Source organism: Mixophyes fleayi, chromosome 3, assembly GCF_038048845.1.
Source record: "Mixophyes fleayi isolate aMixFle1 chromosome 3, aMixFle1.hap1, whole genome shotgun sequence".
Classification (NCBI taxonomy): Eukaryota; Metazoa; Chordata; class Amphibia; order Anura; family Limnodynastidae; genus Mixophyes; species Mixophyes fleayi.
This window is the reverse complement of record NC_134404.1, coordinates 80864527-80891579: the sequence shown is the minus strand read 5'-3', so window position 1 is coordinate 80891579 and position 27053 is coordinate 80864527. Positions and strand designations below refer to the sequence as shown.

At 40.5% G+C, this 27053-nt stretch overlaps 1 protein-coding gene across 1 annotated transcript in view; it reads right to left on the bottom strand.

Moving 5' to 3' along the window:
• LOC142143764 (glutathione hydrolase-like YwrD proenzyme) overlaps positions 1 to 27053 on the bottom strand; it is a 78205-nt gene that overhangs the window by 5754 nt on the left and 45398 nt on the right. Inside the window, exons 7-10 of the mRNA XM_075201894.1 lie at positions 21430 to 21517; positions 20313 to 20484; positions 15908 to 16070; positions 10844 to 11014 (exon numbers count right to left, since the gene is read on the bottom strand). Coding sequence (XP_075057995.1) covers positions 10844 to 11014; positions 15908 to 16070; positions 20313 to 20484; positions 21430 to 21517 — 594 coding nt within the window. The remainder of the gene's footprint in view (positions 1 to 10843; positions 11015 to 15907; positions 16071 to 20312; positions 20485 to 21429; positions 21518 to 27053) is intronic.

The following is a 27053-nucleotide window of genomic DNA, read 5'->3' as shown; positions in this document are numbered from 1 at the left end:
CACTTTGGAATTGGAAGAGGATGAGGGGGAGATTTGTGTAGCTGACGAGGGCACTAATGAGATGTTGATGAGGATGATGTTGTTTATGTAAGACCTTCACCGTTGGAAGCATTTCTTGCATATGATAAAAAGAAGGCCAATGTTATGCCTGGACATAAGACCAAAAAATCCACCTCTTATGTGTGGAATTATTTTTACATAAATCCTGACAACAGTTGTCTAGCCATTTGTAGCGTATGTAAAGCCACAGTCAGTCGAGGAAGGGACCTTAACCATCTAGGAACCTCACCCATGTTATGCCATTTGACGCAAGTTCATGGCAAGGTGTTGGGAAAATCAGAAACTTATGATCAAAAAATAACAACAAGCAGTCCTTCATCAGCTAGAACCTTTCTCTCACCTACATCACGACGCCTGCAATCTACACCCACAACACCATCCTCACCAATATCCTCAGTAGCGATCGGAGTTAGTCCTGCATCCAAATTGCTAAGGCTAGATGGCTAGAAGTATTCTTGAGCGTTAGTCCCACTGCTGCTGCTGCTGGGGGTGGATCTTCATCCCAGAAGCAGACCAAGAAGAAGACTATTAGTAGTTTACAACAATTGACTGTTAAACAATCCTTTGCAAGAGGAAGCAAGTATGAAAGCTGTCACCCAGTCGCAAAGCGGATCACAGACACCGTGGCGACTATGCTCGTATTAGATCTGCGTCCAATATCCACTATCAATGCAGCATTGTTTTAGACAGACAGAAAAGTGTATTTTGGGCCGGTGGAGTAACCTGCCCAAGTTTCTATTGCTTGGTTGGCTGCCCCCTTCTCCGAGACCAGCCACCGTCTATATTGGCCGCGGATTCTGCTGATCCGTCCCCCCTCCCTCCCTGTCCTATGTGTGCCTATCAGTGAGAGCCCCGGTGTCACATGGGACATGCACCACGTGACAGGTGCCGTCCCATGTGTGAAGTGCGGTAGACAGCACGCGGCACGGATTGAATAAGGCAAGTGTTGTGGGGAATGTTAAAATAGAGTGAGTGTGTGTGGGGGTACAGTCTGTTAATGTAAGGTGTGTGAACACAAATACTTGATAACTTATTTGTACACTGAAATTTAAAGTTGATATTTGTGTGCTACATGAAAAAACAGTCAGTATTTAACTTATGTGCAAAACGGAAAACTAATTTTCACCCCTTGCATTGTAACATGGTTTTGTCCAGGAGACTTAAATAAGAAACTTCTTAATTTAAGTTCCTTAATGAATCAGGCCCCAGGTTTTTAAAGCAAATGGGCTTTTTGCATTTTTATAAATCCCATTATAATCAGACAGGTATGTGGTTACAAAAACCATAAAAGTGCTCTAGGGATAAGGAACATATAAAATAAAATGCAATATAAAGTGAAGTTTGTTTTTTGTTGCATTATTTAATTTTATTATTTAAGACTTACCATTTATAATAATAAAGTATTGGATTAAGCAAGACTAAAATAGCGTCTTTTTATATTGTAAATATATATTGTACTGAAAAACAGCCTTTAAGGATGGGCCGCTACTTATGGGCCAGTGTTGTGTGCTTGCCCCCCCCCCGGGACTAAAGTCTGCCAGCCCCTGGCCTTGGACAAGCTGATATTAGAGTGGTTGCTATGATTTACAGCACATAATTGTTCTTTGCACCATATTAGTAAAACCTTTTTGCCTAAATATATGAAAATATTGGTCCATGGAGAAATCAGCTGTTTGGCATTAAGCTCCTGATTTTACAAATTCAAAACTAATCTAGGTATATTTTGTCCTTCCCTAAAGCATCAGAGCATAAATATAGCAAAAATATAGCAGTCAATATATTTTGTCTTTTTAAAACATTATTACATTTATCTTAGCCAACTTGTGGTTATCGCCGGCGTTGCCATAACTTTTACAGAAATATAAAAATAATTTTCCCTTCAGTCCTTCTACACCAGTGGTCAGGAAACAGGGGTAAATTACCCCAAATGGGGTAAAAATGAAATTCCTGCGGGTAATGCTGCCGATTCACATGCTCTCAGTTGTACTGTAGACCCCTTTAAATGTGAAATTGCTGTAGTAGCAGAAGAGCCTCAAGGGTTGGCAGAGGCACTTCTTGAGCTTCGATGCAATAATGAAGCATGTATTGCATTTGAAAACAAAGCAGATCTGTCATATTTTTGGACGTCAACAGCTGTAAAGGCATTCAAAATTGCACATGAGGAGGCAGTCAAAAAGTTGCTGCCTTTTGCAACAACCTACCTTTGCGAACAAGGATTTTCCACTCTAACGAACATAAAAACAAAGCAGAGAAAATGATTGGACGCTGAAGACTGTATCCAAATTGCTCTGACATCACAATGACCCAATATTGATGCTCTTGTATCAAAAATGAAGCAACATCATTTCTCCAAAACCTGAAGTTTTGAAGTTGAAGCTTTCAAAGAAATTTTGAATAGATTCAATAAAATTTTGAATTCCAATAATTAATAATATATGATTTCCTTCTTTTCAAATCAAGGGGGTAACGTCAGCGTATCTAAATATATTTGGGGGTAAAAGGTAAAGAAGTTCACTGACCCCTGTTCTACACTATACAGCCTCTGGCAGCGTGCCAACCATACAGAAATCCCCCACTGGTGGCATGCTGCATACAGTACAATAGGTTCCACCTAGTAGTGCTAGACATGTTCCTGGGTGACAGTAGATATGCCCACGGGTGGCGCGACACAGATGGAGCACAACATGCCCACCTCGCTGCCGTGCGCCACCTGTATGGTACTTGCATAGTCACTCAGAAATTGTTTTTCAAAAGTGGGCAAATATGGCATAGACACATCCCAAGGGGTCTGCCAAGTCTCTCTAACGCACTAGGCCTCCCCTTACCCTCTCCCTTCCAAACACCAATTAATTGTCACACATACCTACCACTGGCGTGCTATGCAGAGCAGCAGGTAATGGAACACACCTCCCAACTTTCTGCAATGCAGAACCCCCAAATCAGGACTGTGTCATCTAATTCAGAATAGTTGGGAGGTATGAAAAAAGTAAATTGTTGATTAAAAGTGCTGCACGCTCATTTCTTTATTTTTATAAGTTGAAGGAATATGAAGGTATTTGCAGTACTTTTAAAGTGAAAAAAGAACATAGACAGTTATGTGAGGGACATAAAGGGTTGCCTAATTTATTAACTGCCCCTCCAGTGAATAAGGGGATTCATTCCTTCAGACCCTCTCATGACCTGAAGCTAGGAACCAGTCTGTGCTGTTTATATTAAAGCAGCCACTGCATCTCACACGCTCATCTCAATCTACTCAGTATAAGCGGCTCTAAAATAAGAAGGGGCGGATCACAATTTAGAATGGTTTCTGGCTGCCCAATTAAAGGCCTGCAAAAGTTTATGTAAATGTGCCCAGCTGTATGTATTGTACATAATGATCTTCCCTTATGAAGTTACTTGTGAACATTTCATTAACTAGAAACATACTGAATCTATTGTTTAATATATTTACTCAATTTCACCAAGCAACATGTTTCTACATCTCTTATCTTTCATTACAATTCCCATTAGCGGCGACGGCAGCAATTATCCATTGAGCAACTGTAAACATTCAGTGTCATACAGGTGGGGCTGCATCAATTATAGGTGTGCCCTTACCATTTTGGAAATTATAGAGTTGGCCACAGAGCCCTCTGTTAAAGTTCACAGCTCTCTGTTGACAAATACCACTAAGATTACAAACTTGTTCTTATATCTTTATAACCTGTACTTCTATTCTTATTAACATGTCTATGACATATTGCTCTTTGTACAATCACAATCTTGTTACTATATCTTTGTAATCAACCTATATAAACTATTTCATATCTAATAAGGGGAGAAAACCTTTTTAAAAGCTCAGTCAATATGCCACCAGTTATAAATTATATTTTTAGCTAGGTAAATATTTTAGCATCACTTCTGTTAACAATCGCTTATTATCAGATGTGTCCGCAGATGTGATTCATCACCTCATTATTCGGTAAAAACACTTGTATCAAAGAATAACATGACCTCTTATGGACATTATATGAATATGTGAAGTAAGTTTGGGTCTTTATATGGATTAAAACACATATGTTTATTGCCTAAAATAATTGTTTAAATTGTATATTTCAGTGAAAGAGAGAATTATTATAAAAACTGTTTAAACCTAAAAAATAACAGCTAATTGTTAGCCCAGTGGATCCCAAACTTTCTCCGTTCGAGGCACCCCTAGGGTCTCCATAATTTTTTCAAGGCACCCCTAAGCCAAAATAATTACCAAGAAGTCCGCAGTCCTGCTTACCACCGGCCCTGGCCACAGCACAGCGGCGCACATTTTGGGAACCATTGCCTATTATTACTGTTGGAATTTTGTATTTTCATAAAAAGATCCAATTTCACATTATACATTACATTAATTGTCATGTATTTAGGGCAGCACGGTGGCATAGTGGTTTGCACTTCTGCCTTACAACACTGGGGTCATGAGTTCAATTCCTGACCATGGCCTTATCTATGAGGAGTTTGTATGTTCTCCCTGTGTTTGCGTGGGTTTCCTCCAGGTGCTCTGGTTTCCTCCCACACTCCAAAGACATACTGGTAGGTTTTCTATCAATTAGCAAAATGCAAAGTGAATGAAGAGAAAAGAAATCTAAATCAAATCAATATTTTGTGTGACCACCATTTGCCTTCAAAATAGCATCAATTCTTCTATGTACACTTGCATGGGATTTTTTAGGATTATAGTCAGGTGCATGATTAACCAATCATACCAAAGGTGACAATGATCATCATTTTCATATGTATGTTGAAACACCGTCATTAACTGAAACAGAAACAGTTGTGTAGGAGGCTTAAAACTAGGTGAGGAACAGTCAAACTCTGCTGCATAGGTGAGGTTGTCGAAGACAGTTTCATGTCACAGGTCATACACCACGGTAAGACTGAGCACAGCAAGGTAGGTATACTGCATCAGCAAGGTCTCTCCCAAGCAAAGATTTCAAGGCAGACAGGGTTTCAAGATGAGCTGTTCAAGCTTTTTGGAATAAGCACAAAAAAACAGGCAGCGTGGAGGACTGTAGACGCAGAGGTCGACCAAGGAAACTTAGTGCATCAGATGAAAGACACATCATTCCTACTTCCCTTTGTAATCGGAAGATGTCTAGCAGTGCCATCAGCTCAGAACTGAAAAAAAACAGGGGGACTCAGGTACACCCATCTAGGGTTCATAGTGGTCTGGCCATAAGTGGTATTCATGGAATAATTGCGGCCCAAAAGCCATACCTTCGAGGTGGAAACAAGGTCAAGCGTCTCAACTATGCACTAATACATAGGAACTGGGGTGAAGAAAAATGGCAGCAGGTGCTCTGGACTCATGAGTCAAAATATTAAATATTTGGCTGTAACAGAAGGGCTGGAGAGCAGTACAATAATGAGTGTCGGCAGGCAACAGTGAATCATGGTGAAGATTCCTTGTAAGTCTGGGGCTGCATTTCAGCAAATGGAGTTGGGGATCTGGTCAGTGTGACCCAGAACACAACACCTGTCTCCAGCAACAGTCACACCCCACAGAGTGAACCAGTGGGGCAAGTTCAACAGCGTGATGAGGGTAACTTTTCTGTATTAATGTAGCAGCTGGGGTCCCTGGGAGAGAAAACAACTGAGGCAGAGCGGTTGCTTATCATAAAGTTGTGGGGCAATCGATGGGCACCACCTCCTGTAGCGGCCTGTGAACCGTCATCTGCTGCACCCAGATTGGGATCTCTTCACTTTACCAAATTTGATTACACTGTTGGAGATATTTATGGACATTTGCAGGGGTTTGAAATGTCTTGTAGCCTCCATGACTTGCCCAAACAGGAGGGGGACTTGGCTAAAAGCACCCATATCAGCCATGAAGAATTTGCCAACCATTTGCAGCAGTTGAAAATAAGATGGATTAATGGATATGATGCCTGGGAGGAATTAGTGGATTTAATTTGCAGAGAACAATTTCACCGCCCAGTTGGCGGATCAGTATGTGGCAGTGAGGCCACAATGGCAGAAGCGGCAGGTTAGCAGCCAACCCCAAAAGACTGTACAAACAGGGGGACACCCCTCTTCTACTTACCCCCAAAAGCAAGTACCTAACCCTTCAGGTACTACTACTCGCCAGCCACTGCCCCGCCCTGTCCCTGGGAGTTATCAGAGACCACCGGAGCCCAGGCTGGAGAAGAAGTGCTACAACTGTGGGAAAACCGGTCATCTAAGGATGAACTGTCCCATAACCCCAATGCACCCCAGACTCGTGCCCCTAATCCAAGTCCTGGGGCCCGGCTGACTTGCTTCACTGGCAAAGGTGAGCCATTAAAGACTGTTTCCACCCCTGCCAGCACAACAGAGTGTGGCCTGTCTGAAGGTGATTTGTAGGGAAGAGTTACCGGTGTGTCCAAAAGACCCCCCTAAAACATGTGAAGGAACCTGCAGCCGGTCCAACTGGGACCCCTGCAGGGAGAAAGACTTAGAGAATCAGTGGCCTCAGTCACTGTAGTGAGTCCCCTTCTTATTGATCCTGCTGCAGTACTGCAGGATCACACTGCCAAAGTTACTGTGGTAGATAGACTGGAGAAGGAAGTGCCTGTCACAAGGGTGTCTCTGGACTGGGGAGATGGCTAGGAGTTGCGAGATGTTGCCGTTATGCATGGCCTCCCAACTGATGTGATCTTAGGCAACGATGTTGGGGGTGGAATTGTGACCACATTTCTCAACTCTATTACCCGGAGCCAAGCTGCTAAACTACAGTCTTCAGGATCTTCACCTGCACAACCCAGCCCAGAGCAAAAGACCACAGCTCCAGCGGTGAATATAGCTGACCACAGTGATCTCCCTTTGACTAACCCCACTTTGACTGACCTAGCCACCCTAACATAGACCCCCCCCCACAGCATATCCTGACTTAGAAGATAGTGAGGGCCGCAGGGAAGAGTTCAGGGCGACACAGCTCTCTGATCACTACTGGAAGACAAGCCAGGCATAATGGGTTGTTGTATGTGTACTTAGGAAGATAGATGGGGATAGACCAGTCCGAGAACAAGTTCAACTGGTGGTACCACAGGGCTTTTGCACGTAACTAATGTCAGTTGCCCATGAAATCCCTATGGCATGACACCAGGAAAGAAACCGAACACTAAAGCGCCCGACACAGAACTTTTTCTAGCCGAGAATGTCGGATGACGTCCGGGCCTACTGTAAGTCCTGTTATGTGTGTCAGTGACTTCGGCACCCCAGTGGTCGTGCTCCCCTCAGGTCTTTGTCAATAGTTGGGGAACCTTTTCAGCGAGTGGCTGTGGACATAGAAGGTCCCCTGCCTGTGCCCAGTAGATTGGGGAAGAAGTACATCCTCACTGTGGTGGACTACGCTACCCGGTATCCAGAGGCTGTAGCTCTGTCCTCCATAACTGCGGAAAAGGTAGCGGATGCGCTGCTAGGAGCATTTAGCAGAGTAGGGTTCTCTAGTGAGATCCTAACCAATCAAGGGACACAGTCCATGAGTGAACTAGTCCAGTGTCTCTAGGCCAAGTGCGGAAACCCCGTGCTGCCCCCTACAATCCCCAGACTAATGGACTGTCCGAGCGGTTCAATGGCACTCTGAAGCACATGCTACTGGCATTTCTAACTTTGTCGGGGGGGGGGGGGGGTCTGGGAACGCTACCTTCCGCACCTCCTGTTTGCTTATCAGGAGGTGCAGCAGGAGTCTACTGGTTTCTCCCCCTTTGAACTACAATATGGCCGCAGAGTCCGAGGACCTCTTAAACTGTTCCGGTAGTCTTGGGAAGGGGAGCTACCCACCCAGGATGTCTCTGCTGTGGAAAATGTGTTTAAGCACAAAGGTCGGTTAGAGAATCTCATGGTGCTTGCGCAGGCTAACCAGGCGGAAGCACAGGCAAAACAAAAGACTTGGTATGATCAGGGCGCGCATGTCAGAGTGTTTGAGGTAAGACAGAAGGCTCTTGTTCTGATGCCCACGCGCCAGAACAAGGTTCAGGCTGCCTGGGCTGTACCGTATACATCTCAAAACTTACGTGGTGTCATTTGATAGCGGCAGCTGACCTACCACATAAATATGTTGAAGGCATACCACGAGCGTGTGGAGGCGGTAGCGGTGGTTTGCTGCTTACCAACTAAGGAACCCGGAAGTGACCCACTACCTAACCACCTCGCGGATGCCAGAAGTGAAGGTGGTGTAGAGGAAGTGGGCTGGGATAAGCAGTTGAGTGCCTGTCAGAGGGAGCAGCTTGAGGCAGTGTTGTGGCCCTTTGCGACTCAGTTCAGTAGGAAACCCAGTCGGACTTCCTTGGTGATGCACCATGTGGACACTGGTGAGCATAGGCCAGTTAGGCAACCCGCGCATCGGGTCTCACCAGCGGCCAAGGAGAGTCTATAAAGGGAGATTTGGGGGCCACTTGAGCTAGGGGTGATCCAGCCATTGCGCAGCCTATCTGCTTGCTCCGGTCTATTGGTTCCCACGAATGATAGGGCAACGCAGTTTTGCGTATACTACTACCAGTTGAATAATGTGCCCATGTCTGACACCTACCCCTTACCCTGTATTACCATTTTTGTAGATGAGTTGGACAGAGTTCAGGGTTACCTAGAAGACATTTCCATTTTCGGTAAGATTTGGGAAGATAGCAAATAGGGCTGGTGTTAGAAAGATTGGGTGGGCATGTCTGACCATCAGAGCAGACAAGTGTCAAATGGGGATGTCAGAGGTGCAGTACCTGGGTCACCGTGTGGGGGGAAGCAGGGTTAAGCCAGAACCAGCTATGGTAGAGGCAATCCGAGACTGGCCCCGGCCCATAACAAAAAGACAAGTACTGGCATTGGTAACGACTGCAGGGTACTACAGACGTTCTGTCCCAGACTTTAGTACTGTAGCAAAACCCCTGACAGATCCAACTAGGAAGAAACTCCCCAAAGTAGTTGACTGGACACCCGCTTGTGAGCTGGCATTTCAGTCGTTACAGGAAGCCCTGGTTCATGCTCTAGTACTGTTGGAGCCCAATTAGGACAAGGACTTTATTGTGCAAACTGACGCATCACAGTATGGACTGGGAGCAGTACTTAGCCAGGTGGGGCCAGATGGGCAGAAGCACCCTGTGGTAAGCCGTGAGGTGGAGCATGCCACAATCGAGAAGGAATGTTTGGCCAGTGTGTGGGCAGTGAAGAAACTTCAACCTTATTTGTATGGACGACATTTTACTGTAGTTACTGATCATAAACCTTTAAAGTGGCTACAACACACCTAAGGGGAAAATGGCCGACTGTTGCACTGGAGCCTTGCACTTCAAATTTATGACTTTGACATAATTCACAAGCAAGGAAAGGCTCACAGCAATCGGACAGACTGTCTTAGCAGCAAGAGCCGGATCCTCCGGGTCACCTCCGGTAACCCTAAGAACTGCGGACCAGAAGTCATATCGTTGGGACATGGCACCCTGGTTGCCCACATCGACAAGGGGGGGAGGAGTGTGACTGGATCACTGATAAATAACTTATTTGTGGCTGGATCATGTGGAAATAATTTATTGTAGAAATGTATTTCAATCAGAGGTGCAGTCACCAATGTATACTTTGAAATGCACTTATCCTGTTACATTGGGATGTGTTTTGTATGGAAGTATCATTGTTTGGGTTTGTAAGGTTGCTAGTGGAAATCTCCAATTAGGTATATGTGGGGAGGGAGTCTGATAGCAGGAAATGCTAACTAATGAAATGTCAAATGCCTGCTCTCGCCAAAGGCCCAGCAGGGGGTCGCTACTGTGTGGCCTTTTGTCCAGAGTGTTCAAACCTTTCTGAACATTGTAAACAGCATGTGATGCAGGAAATCACAGCAAGTTATAGGATTTTCCGGTACCACTGCTCTGCCTGCTACCCTGCAGCTCTGATCAGTGTGATAGGCCAGGGGGAATCCATCCATAGCAACTCTGATCCATAGAAAGAGGTCAGGAGTACCAGCCCAGGTACACCAGTAACGGGGTACACTCGCAGCATCAGTAACTCCGAAGAAACCCAGTATAGGTGATTATCGTTTGAACAGTAGAGGCTTCAGGTTTCAGCAAGATGATACTATATATGATGAATGGAGAATCATTTATTAGTCTGGCATAGGGAAAGGAAATTACGGACCTTATGATCTAAAATGAAGCTCAAATATCACAATTGCTTTCACTCTCGTGAGAGGGTAAAAATCATATTGGGGAATCAAGATTATTTCTAGATCACGAGTGAATCAATTAAGTCTAATCATAGTCCATGGAATTATGTAGGAGCCTGAAGTCCCCGTCTACACTCTCACTACAAGCTCTGAAGAATTAAGTGTAATATAACACAGTATATCCCAAATCTTTATTTGAGATTGAACTTGTCAAAACATATTCTGTGAACTGACTCTGCAGGGTGCCACACAATTATTTTATCACACATAACACTGTTTGTATCATTCTATGATTTTTATATTTCACTTTTCGTTGATCTATTAATTTTAATTTGACTAATAAAAGTTATATTTTATTTCATTTTTGAATGAGGATATATAATAAACACTGGAGTGCTTATGCTGATCTTTCTCCTTGACCTAGGTCAAGGAATTTCTTTTTTTTTAATTAAACTCAATAAGGTTTTGAGCCAGTTGTAAGTAGGCGTTGTGGGTCCCAGGCTTGGTTCTAGTAAATTAGACCATCACAGATCCCTAGAGAAGTTACATAAAGTTTTTGGGGCCAGTACATATAGAAAATGAGGCAACCTGTGACCTTTATGTAATTTCAGTAGCCAGACTTACCTGCACATGACCTTGTGGTTGCATGAATCCACCCATCACTCCAAAACTGCACAACAAGTCCTCAGTATGGGCATTGGTGGCCAGGGCTGGGATGATTGTGTGAAAAGGACGTTTCCCAGGTGACAAACAATTGGGATGTGCAGGAGACAGAGAGAAATTGTGTCCTCGATTCTGAAATGTCAAAACCAAATATTAGAATGCAAATGGAAAAAAAATGGAGAAAATAATCTATTGGTTTTTTTTTCCTGTCCTAATGAACATTTTCTCTCGCTGTTTCTAGAAGGTCTATGTAGTCATCAAATAGTCACAACTTCAGGCACCCCTGCCACTCGTTCCTTGCAGCCAGATGACATGGCAGTAGAAGGTTGGAAATTAGTGCAGATGATCGCTATTGGCTGTGTGTGCAGTCATCGTCCAGTCATGCCAGTGGCCCGAGCACTCAAATCTCATACAATCTGTTAGTACTTTGCCCAAAGTGGTCAAGACGACATTGGTCCTGTCGTCCGATGCAGTAGAATATACACATGTATTTACAGCGTAAGTGAAATACAGGGCTAAACCCAAAATGCACAGCGCCTATACAGCACAGCAAATGTGCCTTTCTTTAGCCTCGGAAAGCTTATGACTTTGAACAACATGTTTGTAAGGAAAATCAGATCATTTCTGCTCCTATTCCATAGTGTAGGACGACAGATATTGATTAATGATTTTATAAAATTTATGGTTACTTCAGTTATTTTTAAAATGTTTCTGTATCTTTAAAATAAAATAAAATAAACAATAATATAAAATAAAGTAATATAAAGAACTCTGTAGATATTTATTCAATATATATATATATATACACAAGTTAACCCGTGCATGATACTCATGCATTCTAGTCAAATCAAGCTACTTAAGGTGTTAAAAAGGTTCTTGTCATGCATTTGGGGTTAGCCCAGGCCTCCTCAGGGGAAGAGCGTTGCTACCCGACGCAAGCGCCCTTTTTTAACGTGGTTTTGTCCACATGTCATCACCTCATCATTCTTCTCCATCACCTCATCCTTCATTTTCATCGCCACATCTATCCAGATGTCTATCCAGACACAGGGATCTCTCTCAGCTGTCCTTAATATCACACTCCTCTCGCTCTGTCACCCCCGGCAACCACCAACCACTCCCCACTGTCACCCCTGGCAACCACCAACCACTCCCAACTGTCACCCTCGGCAACCACCAACCACTCCCAACTGTCACTTCTACTTCAAGAAATATATATATATTTTTTTTTAAAATCTTTATAAACACTTTTAACAATTAACAAATTAAGTTAACTAATTAAAAACATCTTAGTATACCAAATTTCATCCCTTTCTGAGTTTTTTCCCCCACACACACTAAGAATTTAGTAGGTCAGTGTATAACTCCGCCCAGCAGGTGGCGCTGCAGCTTGTTGTTTTTTTTCACACACACACACACAGACAGACTAACACACGCCACTAGGCATTTATATTATATATCTATATATATATATATATATATATATATATATATATATATATATATATATATATATATATATATATATATATATATTTATTTATATATATACTGTATATACATTTTAAATCAGTACCACTAATCCTTAGTGTTTAACATGTAAAGACATGGAATTGGTTAAATTAGTGGAGGAGGGTGATCTCCCAAAAAAATATCCTGTAGTAAAATGTATTGGATACAGAAATTGCAAGCCCTCCACTCTAAAGGAAAACATTATTGTTATGAGATTACTTCATTTTATAAAAAAATAAAATAATTTTTCTTATGTTTTATAGAGCTTTTTATGATATCTATTTTCATAATACATACATGATATAATAAGATTATGTTTATTTTCAGATTTGTTCATAAGTATCTGCTATTATAATTTACGTAGCTATATCTCAATTTTTACACTGTGATCATATGCACTTTGATCTCTATATAATCACAGGAGTCTTTTCAGCGCCGTGCAGGTACAGACCAATAGCCTACATACTGTTTTAACACTGCTCAACAACATTTATACATTCAATCAATGGGATAATGCATACAAGCATAGTACTGTATTACACTGTAATATATTACACCACATTAGAGTGGCACGTGGCCAGCAGTTAGTGATGGCTGCACTTTGAATCAGCTCTCTGCCCTAACTCCTACAATCATATGAAATGATCAAAGGGGGAAATGACATGGTAGTGCCAAGGAGGATCATGGCATTGTCAAGGACAGGTTATCTAGAGGATCTGACAAGAGTCCTATCAGTAACCAAGAAGCTAAACTGTGATTGCTGTTGCCATATCACTGAAAAACAAAGTGTTAAATATCACTGATGCATTCCAGATGTACCAGGAGACATCATAGAGACCCCACCAACACTTTTGAAGTTCCAGACACTTGGATAACTATCCTTGATAATAAAAGCATTATATTCGGTGTGTGCACACAATACCAATAGGGTATATATTTATACTATACGGGCACTTCCATTTTTATATTAAAAACAGATATTTTTATTTATTTGCACAATTAAAAGGGCAGCAATCATCAAAACTCGATGAAACATATTTGGTAACTAGCCGTTCCATATAGAATCATATTGGTGTGCGTGTGAGGACTGCGACTAGAGAGTACCCAGCAAGTGAATTAGATCTCCACTGCGAGCAGGGCAGGGCTGGCAAATTTTTGCCCGGGGAATAAGACTCGACTCGACAGCCTATTTTAAATGAACAAATATGCAGGTGGCCCAGTGACCCAGCCCAAGGTAGCCCACTACGGGACCGGCCCAGGGGGCGGATGCCCCCCTGTCCCCCAGCCCAGCCTGCCCCTGACTGCTAGGAGATGACAGGTCACAGTCCCACAGGAGTACCAGCAGGAAGCATCTGCTTATCAATGTACCAAATCACAAAATAAGACAATGAACAAAACAAATGAGGTCAGGAGTAGGCAGCAATGAAATGTAGTGAAGAAGGTAAGGAGCAGGAAGGTTACTGAGGAAGTCACCAAGAGCAGACAAGAGCAAAATCTAAAGAACTTGCAGAAAAATGTTTGTCTTAGCACTTTTACATGGCCAGGTGCACACTTGGGGGAAAAAGAGACCACGTAACTTATATTAGGTCCTGCTATGACGTGCAACCTGATGTTATCACCGATGTCATGACAGATGGCTAAATCTGAGAATGTGTTATTTGCTCTTTTAATTTTTTTCTGGATTCTATAAACTGTAGAGAGCCCTTTGTAATTAAGTGTCTGCAACAGACCTGGGCATCTGCGGTAAATCACTTGAAACATTGCATTGAATCAACAGTTGGGAAGTGTGTTTCCCTTCACACTGTTTTTGTAATGCAGGACATGTGAAGTGAGAGTCCTCTGTACCACAACTTGTGTGCACAGCATTGCAAGAGGGGGTGGAGGGTGGAGCAGCAACTGATAAGTGCAAGTCACACCCTCTGCAGACTGACCACGCCTCCTACTGGCTTTTCCCACTGCCTGACTACACTGCTTGCTTAACGGAAACTATGACTCCACGATCTGTGTCCTCCGAGTTGACATTATATCGCCATTTATTCATTATTCTGCTGACAGATTTGGGTCCCACATGCTTTTTTTCTTCATGTTGATGTATTAAGTGTAAGATTCCCTAAACCACTACACATTTGTTTCACACCTATCGGGGTATCCAATCCTGTTGAATATATTTGTATCACCAAATATCTTATCTTCTATAACATTACATAAGCTCCTGCATATATATTTCATAAGCATAAAATATGCTTTTTCATATTGGAATAATTTGCATTCTAGTAATCATTTAATTTTATATGTACTTGGATTATAAAATAGCAATAAAAGATAGTTCAATATTGTGATGAAGTAGGAGGAGGCGGTAGATAAGTTTGTGCGTATGTTGTACGTTACTTTGGGGATCGTTCATAAGAGATATCAGCTAACTCATATTAGACCACTCCCAGGTTCCAGTGTCTCATGTTTATTTAGTATTGCATATTGTGACAATATGTCTACAGGATGTTAATGGAAAACTATAGATCACTATTGTCACAAGTCAAAGTCAATAAGTATGACTCATTGTAACATATCACTCCCTATACAAGACAAAGATATCTGGAGGGAGAATATTTGAGTTGTAAATTCAGACATACAGGAATGTGTCGACATAAATATGCAATTCTATTAAACAAAAGAGCTACAAGCAACATTCGCAAATATATGCACAAAAATTTCAGGAACTTGTTAGAATTAATTTAAGTGTAAAAATGTCATCTAATATGATATAAATATGTGTCAAATATATTTTTATTACATTGTAAATCAGCATTAGAACACGGAGAGCAAATAAGGAGGGGCACAAACCTCCTGGGACAATGTACGGAGGCCCCTGGAGTGGTACCATGGGGCCCAGCGATTGAGGGTTAGGCCCCTTATGACATGTTTCAGCTATTCTTTTGTCTAAAAACTAATATACGTTTATAAATTTGAGCCTCAAGAATACTAATAGTAATAGTTTGCTGTGTACATTGTGAAGGATAATCTCTGATAACTTACAGGCACAGAACAAAGATTACGTCTCTGTCCATTGACCTTGCTTATTTGCACCAAAATCTTAATGCCTGGAAAAATATTTTTTATTTCAAAATAACTGCACATAGAACATACAAAGTCCTATCTTTCTTTGATAATGGTAAATGGCTTTGTTTTATATAAAGGTGCTTTTACCATCAGGTTTTCCCACATCAGTTTGACAGGTGTCTCTCCTGATTTCCCTGTACTGTCAGCAGATCCTGCTCATTCCACTATCTAAATCTCAGTCTGTGGCACCTGCTTGCTTCTACTTTTCGCCTCACATCGTAACATTTTTTCTGTCACACTGACCCTGTTCTCTTTTAATAACACAAGTGAATAGCAAGCCCAAATTTGTTTAATAATTTTTTGATGTATAAAAATATACATCAACATTCTTTTAGATATGTTAAATAACTTTTTTCTCTTCAGGAACAAACATAAGGTGGAAAAAATATGACTTACCTGCAAAGTAAACCCACAGCCTTCTGGCACTAGTCCTGTACCAAAATCCATATAATTGCTATTAATGAAGGAACAGGCATTGCCGTGTGAATCCACCACAGTGAGGTAAACCGTGTCACTCCCCATTTCAAAAGGACTTCCATGTTTATTGCCCTCTGATGCTCTTAATAAAACAGAGAGGAGTGCAATGTAAATAAACATAGTACATATACATACTAAAAGTGAATTTAATTATTCTAATTATCATTTAATAATTGTTTTACCTATTCCTTTGTTTAAATGTGAATATGGTCACGGGGGTCTCTTAGCACAAAATATATGCACATCTCCTTTGCCACTGCTATCACTGTTCAGAATTCCATTTACATGGTTGCTATAGGCAACATCTCCACTTTTTCAAATCTGCAGCTTGATAAATGTATCCCCCTGTATTTGCCCCTACTGCCCTGGCATTTCCATCCGCGTTAAATTGTTTTGAAAAGAAAATAATAACTATAGAAATAAACACTTTGATATATGACAAAATCACCAAAATGCAGGATTCATTTACTTTTTTCCTTCCACCTATTGGAACTTCTGGATAACACATTTCTGGACAAGTTATCCCATACCTGCAATTTATGTAGATCTCCCAGGACTATGCTTGCTACTGCATCCTCCACTGTGCGGGACATAACTGAGGAGCTCCCCAGCATTAACGCTGCCCCCCGTCCTCAAACAAAATTGAACCCATTCCGGTCTGCAAAACAGGCCGCAATGGGGTTGGGGACCACCTGCTGGGTGACTCTTCTGGTGCAGTTCTGCTGCTATGTGGCAGCTGCATGTTTTCCAGTGTTAGAGAAGGAAGTCTTGCAGCTGCTATACAGCTGAAGTACTCCATCAGAAGCTCAGTCAGTAAAGGGAGTTTTTTTTAAGATTCCGCTATCATTTCATTGACAGAGTAAAAAGATTTATATTATTTTGAAATTCAAGAATGAGAATGCTAAATACTATATACATGCTTTACAGAAGAGTCCATAAAGCTATGAGGCCAGGAACAGGTTCCAGAAATAATTTTTCAGTTTTAAGAATTTTTAATCTATTTTTAGACTACTTTTATTGTTGACCAGGAGAGACCATCTACAGTTCATGCACATGGCAACTATCTCTAAAGGACGCTTATAAACATCCATTCGTTGAGAAGGGATTAGGATGCAAAATTAATCCATATGAAAAGATATTTTTTTTGTAAGACTTTTTTTTTATATATTTCTCCAGTGATCTTACTTTCTTACAATATGCTACAGGATGAGTCTTCATACACGCAAAAAACAAAAATTACAAAGCAAAAGTTTACATATAAATATTACAAATGTCAAAATGATTTAGAGTTTCTGGTCTTGTGTGTAGTTGGTGTGAACGACATGTTCGAGTTGTTTGGGTGGGGCTCCCAGGTGGCACTGCTCTCTCGTGTTTTGGTTCATCACAAAAGAGGACTATTCTCTGACAGAAAGGCAAAGAGGTTTCAAAGTCTGAAGTCTTTTTATGACCAGGTAATTTCCATGGAGCAACCCAGCTAAGTTAGATAAACATTTTTATCTAAAGTACACAAAGCTGTCTTACACACACTGGTACCAGCATCACGGGGCACCCTGCAGCGGTCATAAAGTCAGCCTCCACCTGTAATATATAACAGCTCTAAAGGGCAGAAGCTGGAATAACAATTTACCTTTGAATAAGGCGTGTGTGTTTAGTTAAAAATTATGACATTTAATTACACTTATTCCAATGTACTGGCAAGCTCACTCTCCTTTTCTACTGAACATGGGATGCAAGACAGCAGTTACAAACAGACAAAGATACATAAAAGTCATCTTCTGCCACACTACTTTTCTCTGAGCATAAAGTAAAGTAATCAGGATAAAAGGCATTATTCCAGGCACCAACTATACACTGCTTATACCAGCTTAGTAAGAGCTCTAGGAGACATTTGAGTTAAAAAAGCTCTTAACAAAAAATAGTCATTTACTTTATACTCAATGTACGGAGAAACCAGTAGCCAAATTGTGTCTTCCTAGTGTTAGGAAATTGGATTAAAACGAGCACTTGCACTGGCCTTTGCTTAAGTTATGGGTCCCCACATCAAATATGTCTTATGCATGATCTCCTACACTAAAATCACTTACATAATACTTTTATTATATTTATTATTATACTTTTGTGAACATTTTCATTAGACGACACAAAATGAAACTTCATGAAGGCTTTTAACATAAACAGCAAATCGTATACTTGCTAATCTTGGCACGTGCAGCCTAAAACGTGTACTTAGATATCTACCTATCACACTTTAAGGTACATCGCCACCCTCCACTCTCGTTGGGAACTAGGTGTACACAGAGTCTGAAAAATCTCTGCAAAAGTGTAAATGTACTGTTAAAAAATTGAAAACTCCTACCACATTAGAATCACCCATTTAATTAGATATAAGAAAAACATTCCCCCTAAAATACAGTTTGGTTTACGCTCATTATTAGTTTAAATTAATCATCATCCCAGTTAGGAGATATTGGGGTGGTTTTTTATTACATGTGGCACTGTTGTGTGTTTGATGCTTTGTTTTACATTGGGCAAAGTGCACTAGGAAATGTGTTTCTTCTCCAAAAAGCAACTGAGCCAAAACAAATAGCAAGTCCCTTTGCAAAATGGAAGTATCCATACACCCCACCACACAGCAAGGAACACCCCTAAAATGCTTCCTTCCCACCCTGTATCTAATTTAAATAACCAAAAAAGATAGACCCAAAAGGGAATAACTCTCTAATCATTGGTTAGATACTCTCTAGTAGACTGCATCTAACATTAAGGATCCAATATCTGGCTTTGTGAAGTTAGGCATATGCAGTACTCTGCCTGCACGGCTGTATCATGTGGCCAATATCAGTAATTTGAACTTAGTAGTGTTAAAAGATATTTGCAAGTTTCAGTTCAAACCCAAGGACATCATGTTCGTGACACACCAATAAGATTGCGGGAGCCATAAATAGAAAGAGGAGCATTGAAGCAATTATTAGGTGTAAGATAAGATTAGACTTACAAAACATGCCCTATGGGTTTAATTTGCACATTTAACCCCTGCAAAAATACCAGATCAAACTGTGAACTCACAATTTAACACTTGTAAAGCTCTTGTCAGTACACTTGTCAAAGCCACACTAACAGATGCTACCTTTCTTGTTCACCAGCTATGATGGCTGCTGAATCTTTTTCCTGGGTCACAGACATTATTAATTTAAGTCTCTATAAATACGCTTATGTGTTGCTCATTAATGGTTCAAATACGTAATGACTAAGATGACATAGGGGGTCTATTAAAACTTGGCAGTTTTTCACTTATTGCTGCAATATAGCAATAAAATATCGTCTGGGTAGGTGAGAGATATGCAGCTGGGCCAGTCTATCCGGTTCAAACATAAGCAGTGCTACAAAGCCCAGACCTGGGCTCGCAGTTCCACTTTGTGGATGAAAAAAAATTACAAATGGATTAACTTTATTAAAAAGAAGAAAAAAAAATTAAAAAGCCTTCAACATGGCAAAAAAGTTTTATTCCAATAATAAAGCACTTTTTTCATTCATTTTCCTGTGTTATCGCCATTAAATAGGCATATCCATGCTTTACATGAAGGTGCAGTTGACAAGACTCTGTGAGCCGCCGATGTGTTTTTTTCCTCCTTTAATATATATAACCCATAGTCGATGCCTTTAATTCAAGTTATCCTGCCTATACAGTATTCCTGTTTTACTTATGTCCAGCCAGGCTCCCTTGGCATGCTGGGTAAACACTTGCTCATCCTGCAGTGGATGTGTCTGTGAACAGGGGTAATGAAGCAAAGTACACAAATCAGGAAGTAACAATGTTGTCCTCATTGTTTCCACTTCCTTAAGTGTCCCTATGGCATATAATTTTGAGAATATAAAATATAAAATATAGGCAAATGTATTGCTACCTAATAACAGAGACCATCATCATCATCATCAACATTTATTTATATAGCGCCAGCAGATTCTGTAGCGCTTTACAATTGGGAACAAACATTAATAAGACAATACTGGGTAATACATACAGACAGAGAGGTAAGAGAACCCTGCTCGCAAGCTTACAATCTATAGGACAATGGGAGTTTGAAACACAAGGGCATGTGCTACATCATATTGCACAATGGACCAGCTAGACCATACATGCCAACTTTTAAGACTTCTCCCCTGGGAGATCCGCGAGTCATGTGACATGGCACTATAAAAAGCCGAAATTCACGACATTGAATGGAGGGGGCGGGGCTTAAATCCTGTGCTGTCGGATATTTCAGGCTGTAATAGGCTAATTATCCGTTAATGGTCTGATATAGCTCTTGTATGTAACACTTACCTCTGGAAATCAATATGTTTGGCTTGCGTTGCACAGTACACCTTACTAAGGAGGTCTTCTGTGGGCACAGGATACACTGCAGGATCTGCACAGTACCACTGACAATCTGAAACACTTCTTTTTATAACTTCAGTTAGGATATGAATATAATCAGAGCTATTATGTCCCATCCCTGTAATATGACAAATTAAATAGTTATCATAAATATATATGATGGTATAAGTTAGACAGTTAAGGATTTATAACATTTATTCTCTATCTAAACCAGGCTGAAGAAACTTGTGGTTCTACTTTTATGGATCACAAGATCTACAAGACGCCTCTGATCAACCCAGGGCATTTCAGATCCTGACTTGCCCATCCCTGGTATAATAAGCTGTATTCATAGAATTTTAAAAGTGAAAAATATAAACTAACATATACTGAAAACAAATCCTGCATTTAAATGATAAATAAAATAATTAAAAAATAATTGATATACTGTCTGACGTGTCTATTTACACATAATAATTGGCACAGGTAATTATCTATAAGAACAACCTCTGATTAAGCCAAGGTTTGTTCAGTAAACATTTTATGTTGAGCCTGTTAAGGCTTAACACAGAGCAGCAGACTCCCTATCCAAATTTGCCCACACGTGGGTGACTGAACTAGATCTATCCACTTGGACTCTGGCTGAATGCCTGGATTAAATCCGGAAAGGATTAGGGTCTGTAACTGTATTATTCTGGAGATAACCGCACACACAGGCCAATATTGTTCACCTTTCAATCAAATTTTGCAACTTGCCTAATAATCATCTTGCTGAGTTTGATGCACCTGGAGAGCCATGTAAAATGTATGTATGTACAATATATACATTATATATATATATATATATATATATATACATATATATATATATATATATATATATATATATATATATACACACACACATATATATATATATATATATATATATATGTATATATATATATATATATATATATATATATATATATATACACACATATATATATGCAGAGGTTTGTTATACATGGATCATATGCCTTTTTTTCGAAATAGGGGAAGTTTAACAGATATTTACTGTGGGGATTTTTCCTTATCTTTGTACCTTTGACACAGAAGTTTTCCAACATATTCAAAGCCATTAGAACAGTGATTCCTTGGCTGTTGGGTGGTAATTCCCAAACCTTTATTCCCTATGAAAAAAATAATACATTAAATGAGGTGGTGGCAACATTATTGAGTCCTATTGAGAGAGCTACAGTATATATACACAACATGCACACAGATTAGAACCAGGAAAGTTTGAAATGTTATAAAGATGGAGTATGTTTCTTTTGGATGAACAGTGTGACTGAGCACTTGCCACAGGCAGCATCAATTGTGCTCTAACAGTATTGCACCTCAGCAGTGTTACAACTGGATGAAGTGGGATAGTACTGTGGGATATTGTGTGTCCTATGCAGCTTGGAAAACATCAGATCATTGAGTTTGTTAAAAGAAACCTGCTCTATGTAGTGCAAATGCAGCTTGTAGCACATATTACGCTATAAAATTATTTTTGAGCTTCTTCTCAATTTACTACCTTGTTGATACTGGAAAACTATTAATAATAAAACAAATACATACATTTATACAAAAAAAAGTATCAGTAAGACCAAATTGTGCATTTCTACTTGGACATTTCAATTTCTATATCAACAAATGGAGCAGGAGAACCTGATCAACACTAGAGGCCCAGTAGGTAGAAGACAGTTTCTATGTAAAAGGTCAAAACCTTTCTACATAAAAACAGCTTTAGTATGTGAGGGTTTTCTCTATTTGGCTAGAGATAACTAAACTAATTATGTGTATAGAGGATGGCCTATCTAAATACATTTCTAACAATGGTCAAATTATTAATTAAGGAGAAAATTTACTGTAGATAAAATATTCTCCAAGACACATATGATATTCTACATTGTGTGCAGTAAATTATTGTTGAGGTCCAAAATCAAGATAAAATAATACTTATTCTATTATACCAATACAACAATGGTAAAAGCAGTAATCAAAAAACCCCATGATACGTCCTGAGGAGGAGGTGAGGAAGAGCGATGACAGAGGTCTCATAACGACCACATAAATAAACTTACATACTGAGAATCTTACAGGTACTTACTCATATCAATAGACTCCATGCATTTTATGCAGTTGTCATGAGTCTATTTAAAGTACTGATGGCCACACAAAGGAAGTTCCAGCCACTCAACCCAACTGCTGAATGATTTGACCTGTGGCCAATATGGACCGCATATATGTCAAAATGGCCATTGCCTGATGAGATTTACGAACATGTCAAAAACACTATATAATATTCAACTAATTTTAGTGAAAGACAACTACATTGGCAGTCCAAATCTGCACTGGAATGGCCAGTATAAAAGTGTCCATTCACACAGTGAGTTTTGTGGCCAATTAGGTCATAATTGGAAGCAAATTGCTGTGTGTATGGGCCCAAACACAACGTAGATCCTGATCAGCATCTGATTGATCAGATGCCAAAAGGAATGGAAAATAAATTCAGCTAGACAATGACAGCATCTGACCATGTATAAGAACATCAACCAACAGCTCTAATAGTGCATCTCCTGCCCTTCAGATCAAGCTGTTCATTGCTAGTGCCAAACAGTAGGATTTGTGTGAGCACCATAAGGATGAGGACTTATCAACTAAGCAAGCAATAAGTACAACATATATCGTGATATGTAATCTAACACAAGAGACCCCTGTAGGAGAGACACATCTGGGAAATAAGCATAATTTGTGCAGTACTGGAAAAAATCAGAACAATATATTGCTAAAAGCAAGAAAGTGATCCTACGTGTGTCACATAACATGAGGTCAAAACCTGGGCAGAGAAGAAGCAATATATGGACATACACACTATAAGCCCCTGCTGTGCTCTTCTGAGCATGTGCGAGGAGCGAGGGGCACGCGCATACCCAGTGAAACTTCATTTGCCTTCAGATCCTGGTAAGTGAAGTGCACTCTGTGCTGTGTAATATGTTAGTTACATGAACTTGCCCTGATAAGATGTGAATTGCAAAAGCTCCTTATGGCTTATTGCCCTATACAAAGGCTTTTCTGCTCGAGTGTTTAGTAACAGTTTCCTCTCTGACATTTTTAAGATTACTATTGGTACTAGGCAGGTTGTCCCCTCTCCCCCCTCTTTTTTCTCCTTGCAATAGAACAGTTGGCCAAACGAATTAGAATCTCTCACGCATGTAGGATGGTGTTTTGATTAACACTTTACATCAGTTATGTCTCCTTCGCAGAAGATGTGCTGCTCGTTTCTGACCCGGAGACCTTGATGATAGTCGTACATGAGATCTTAGCTTTGTATAGCAAGACCTCCCTCTATAAGTTAAATACTTCCAAGTCTGAGACCCTGTCGATTAATATCCCAAATGGAAAACTAAAACGTCTTAAAAACTGTTGATATGGAGCGCTACGCTCCGTCACCTATATGTTTGCCTCACTTCTTGTCCCCACTAGACCAACGGAGATAGAGTCCAGCTGTCTGCATGATGCTACTGCGCATGTGTGCACCAGAAGTTCGGGTTTGTACCTTTACTGTGTGAGGAGGAGTCGCGTACAGCAGTAGCTATGTCTTCTGTGTCTGTCCTGTCAAATATAAAAGTGACTGGAGGCAATATGTTTGAAAGACCTGCTCCTTACAGTACCCACAATAATATTCTGCACGGACAGGCAGTATATACTAAAGAGTTTTACATCCTGCATATATGTGTATAAGGATACAACTGTATATATAATCTGCATAAGACTGTTCTACATCTTACTGCTGCAGCCATTGTCATCTGTGAGTACCTGCATTACCATCTGTTACAACTGTTCAATAAAACAAACACCTTGGTTCAGTTTAAAGCGTATGTGGCTTAACATCCATATCCAACACCATTGACACCATTTACAGAAACCACAAAGGTTCTGCCAAATAAAATCCAGTTTACTTATTTCTGGGATACTTCTTCCCTATTTAGACAATGATTAACTATATAAATATAATAATATATAAATAAATAATATATAAATCAAAATAAATAAAGGAACCGTAAACCTTTTTCCAAGGCAGACATGCATCATTCCAGCATACATTGCTTTTAATGAGTGAAGCATTTTATTGCTGGCACACAAACTGTGCTGTCACTTTAATGGATCCTACAGAGTAGGAATATGCTATAGACATATCCCTACAGACATTTCATGTTCTGCCATTGCAGAAGTTAAAAACTTTCGGCTATTATGATCTCCTATATTTGGAAAACTAGCCTCCGGCCATCAAGCAAATTACCGTCGATAAAAATTGATGTGGACTCGCCATACCAAATCTTGCCAAATATTAAGGCTCAGCTCAGTTTTCAGATGCAAACATTTGGGATATCCTATTCCACTGTAGCTTCCCCATCCTTAATTAAATGGTTTAGTTGGCATGAATATGTGACGGATGGCGAGGGTTCACGATCTTAGTCTGCCAACTTGTTGCCTCCATTGCATACCTCTATACCAGATTCACCTGCTCCCTCACAAGCTTAAACCCCATTAGTTTTTCTTAAATATGTTGCCTAATATTTAGGAATTGTTTTGGCAGTTTTGATTTTACTGCTGTGTTCACTCCCCACTATGTACCCCTCTCCCTCTGTTCATTTCTTGTATTTATCCTCCATTTTGCTATGCAGCAATATACTATAATCCAAGGCAGGGCCGGACTGGCCATCTGGCACATCTGGCAAATGCCATAAGGGCCGATGGCTAGTTGGGCCGATTCAGCAGTAGCATGTCTGCCAGAGCAGCAGCACTCCACTGCGCGGTGCTTGGAGGACGGAGCTTCAGTGACGTGCGTCCACGTGATTTTAATCACATGGGATGGCACCTATCATGTGGTGCACATGCCATGTGATTACTTGCATTGGCTGCACATCACTGAAACTCTGTCCGCCGAGCAGCGTGCAGGGAAATAAGGTAAATCTGTGGCCAGCCATGTTGTGAGTGAGTGAGTATGTATGTATGTTCATTTACTGAGTAAGTGAGTATGTTCATAGAGTGAGTGGCCATTTTCATAGAGTGAGTGGCCATGTTCATAGAGTGAGTGGACATGTTCATAGAGTGAGGGGCCATGTTCATAGAGTGTGCGGCCATGTTCATAGAGTGTGTGTGCCCGCGCAGTATTTTAATATAGTGTGCGTGTGTGCGCACGCAGTATTTTAATATAATAGGTGAGGGAAGGGGGATCTTAATATAGTGTGGGAGGTAGGCTATTTATTGCTGGACTGTAGGTGGGGGTAATTATTTAAGGTGAGGTGAAGGAACCTAATTTAATGCTGGGGTAGTTTAGGGCTATCAATTGAATATGGGGCTGATTTTGGGGAGGAGGGCTATTTATTAAATGTGAATATGAATTATTTATTGCCGGGGATGGTTGTGGAAAATAGCTATATTTATTAAACTTTAATGCTGTTTAATTTATTGCTGGGACTGTTTGGAGGGAGGGAAATATGTTTTGAGTAAATGGATATACTGTTAATTTAATGTTGGGGCTGGTTGGAGGGAAATAGGTCTACTTATTAAATGTGAATATTATTATTGTGGGGACTGGAGGGAGGCCTAATTATAAAACGTGAGTGCTATAGATTTAACATCAGGACTGGTTGGAGTTTTCTAAATCTCATGTACCCATTTTTTTTCAAAATAGGGCATCCAATATTCCAGGATCAAGACAAGAAGGAACTGAGCTAAAGAAACCAGCTGCTACATGTGGGGAAAGTGACCAAGACAGGTTGGAGAGAGCAGGACAGTCTGCCAACTGTACTGAATCTGATGGGGCAGTCTTGAATTTGGGTGACTGTCTCTCTTAGTCAGGATTTGGTCCAACTGCAAGGACAGTTGGGTGGTATGTCCCGCTTCACAATGTACTGCTTGTGAAGGCAGAGCTGTGTGCTTCTAACAGTAGTGCACACAGTATTGCCTGTGTATTTGTCTAAAATGATAACCATGTTACATAAGAGGGGCCCTGATTCCCCTAATCAGAATTGCCTAATCCACCTCTGGTTAGGGGAAGGGAACTGATAGCTGCTCCCAGTTTCGGGACAGGACACAGACTGCAGAGCAAGCTAAGAAGCTCTAAGTATCACAAGATTTGGTAATCTCGTGAGACAAATAGCTTCACTGCTCACTAAACAGGAAGTTCCCACCTTTATGGATGTCAGCAGCACCAGAAGCATAGATAAGTACAGTGGGCTGGGGGTGTCATAATATGCCTGGGGGATGGCTTGATGTGGCTGGGAGGGTGTGATAAATGTAATGCTTTATTACAATGTATGTATCAATGCCCTATGTTGGCCCCACCCACAATACAATGTGGTCACGCCCCTTTTGGCATCGCCGATGCACGGCGGCACATAGTTTCTTTCCTGCTGGAACTGAGGTAGGCCTGTGTATTTTAAATGTCAGGGCTGATTTTTAGTCCCAGTTCGGCACTGATCCAAGGTTACTATGTCTTTATCAAATCTGCTCAACATTTTGTCAATTATAATTAATTGTGAACTATTATATTTTATTGTATGTTTACTGCAGTCTTTCTAATATTTTACATTTATCAGCTTAGAGAAAACCTCTGGAATTCAGTACATAAGTTACAACTGATTACAAAGTGTAAAGTTCTAGAGATAGTGA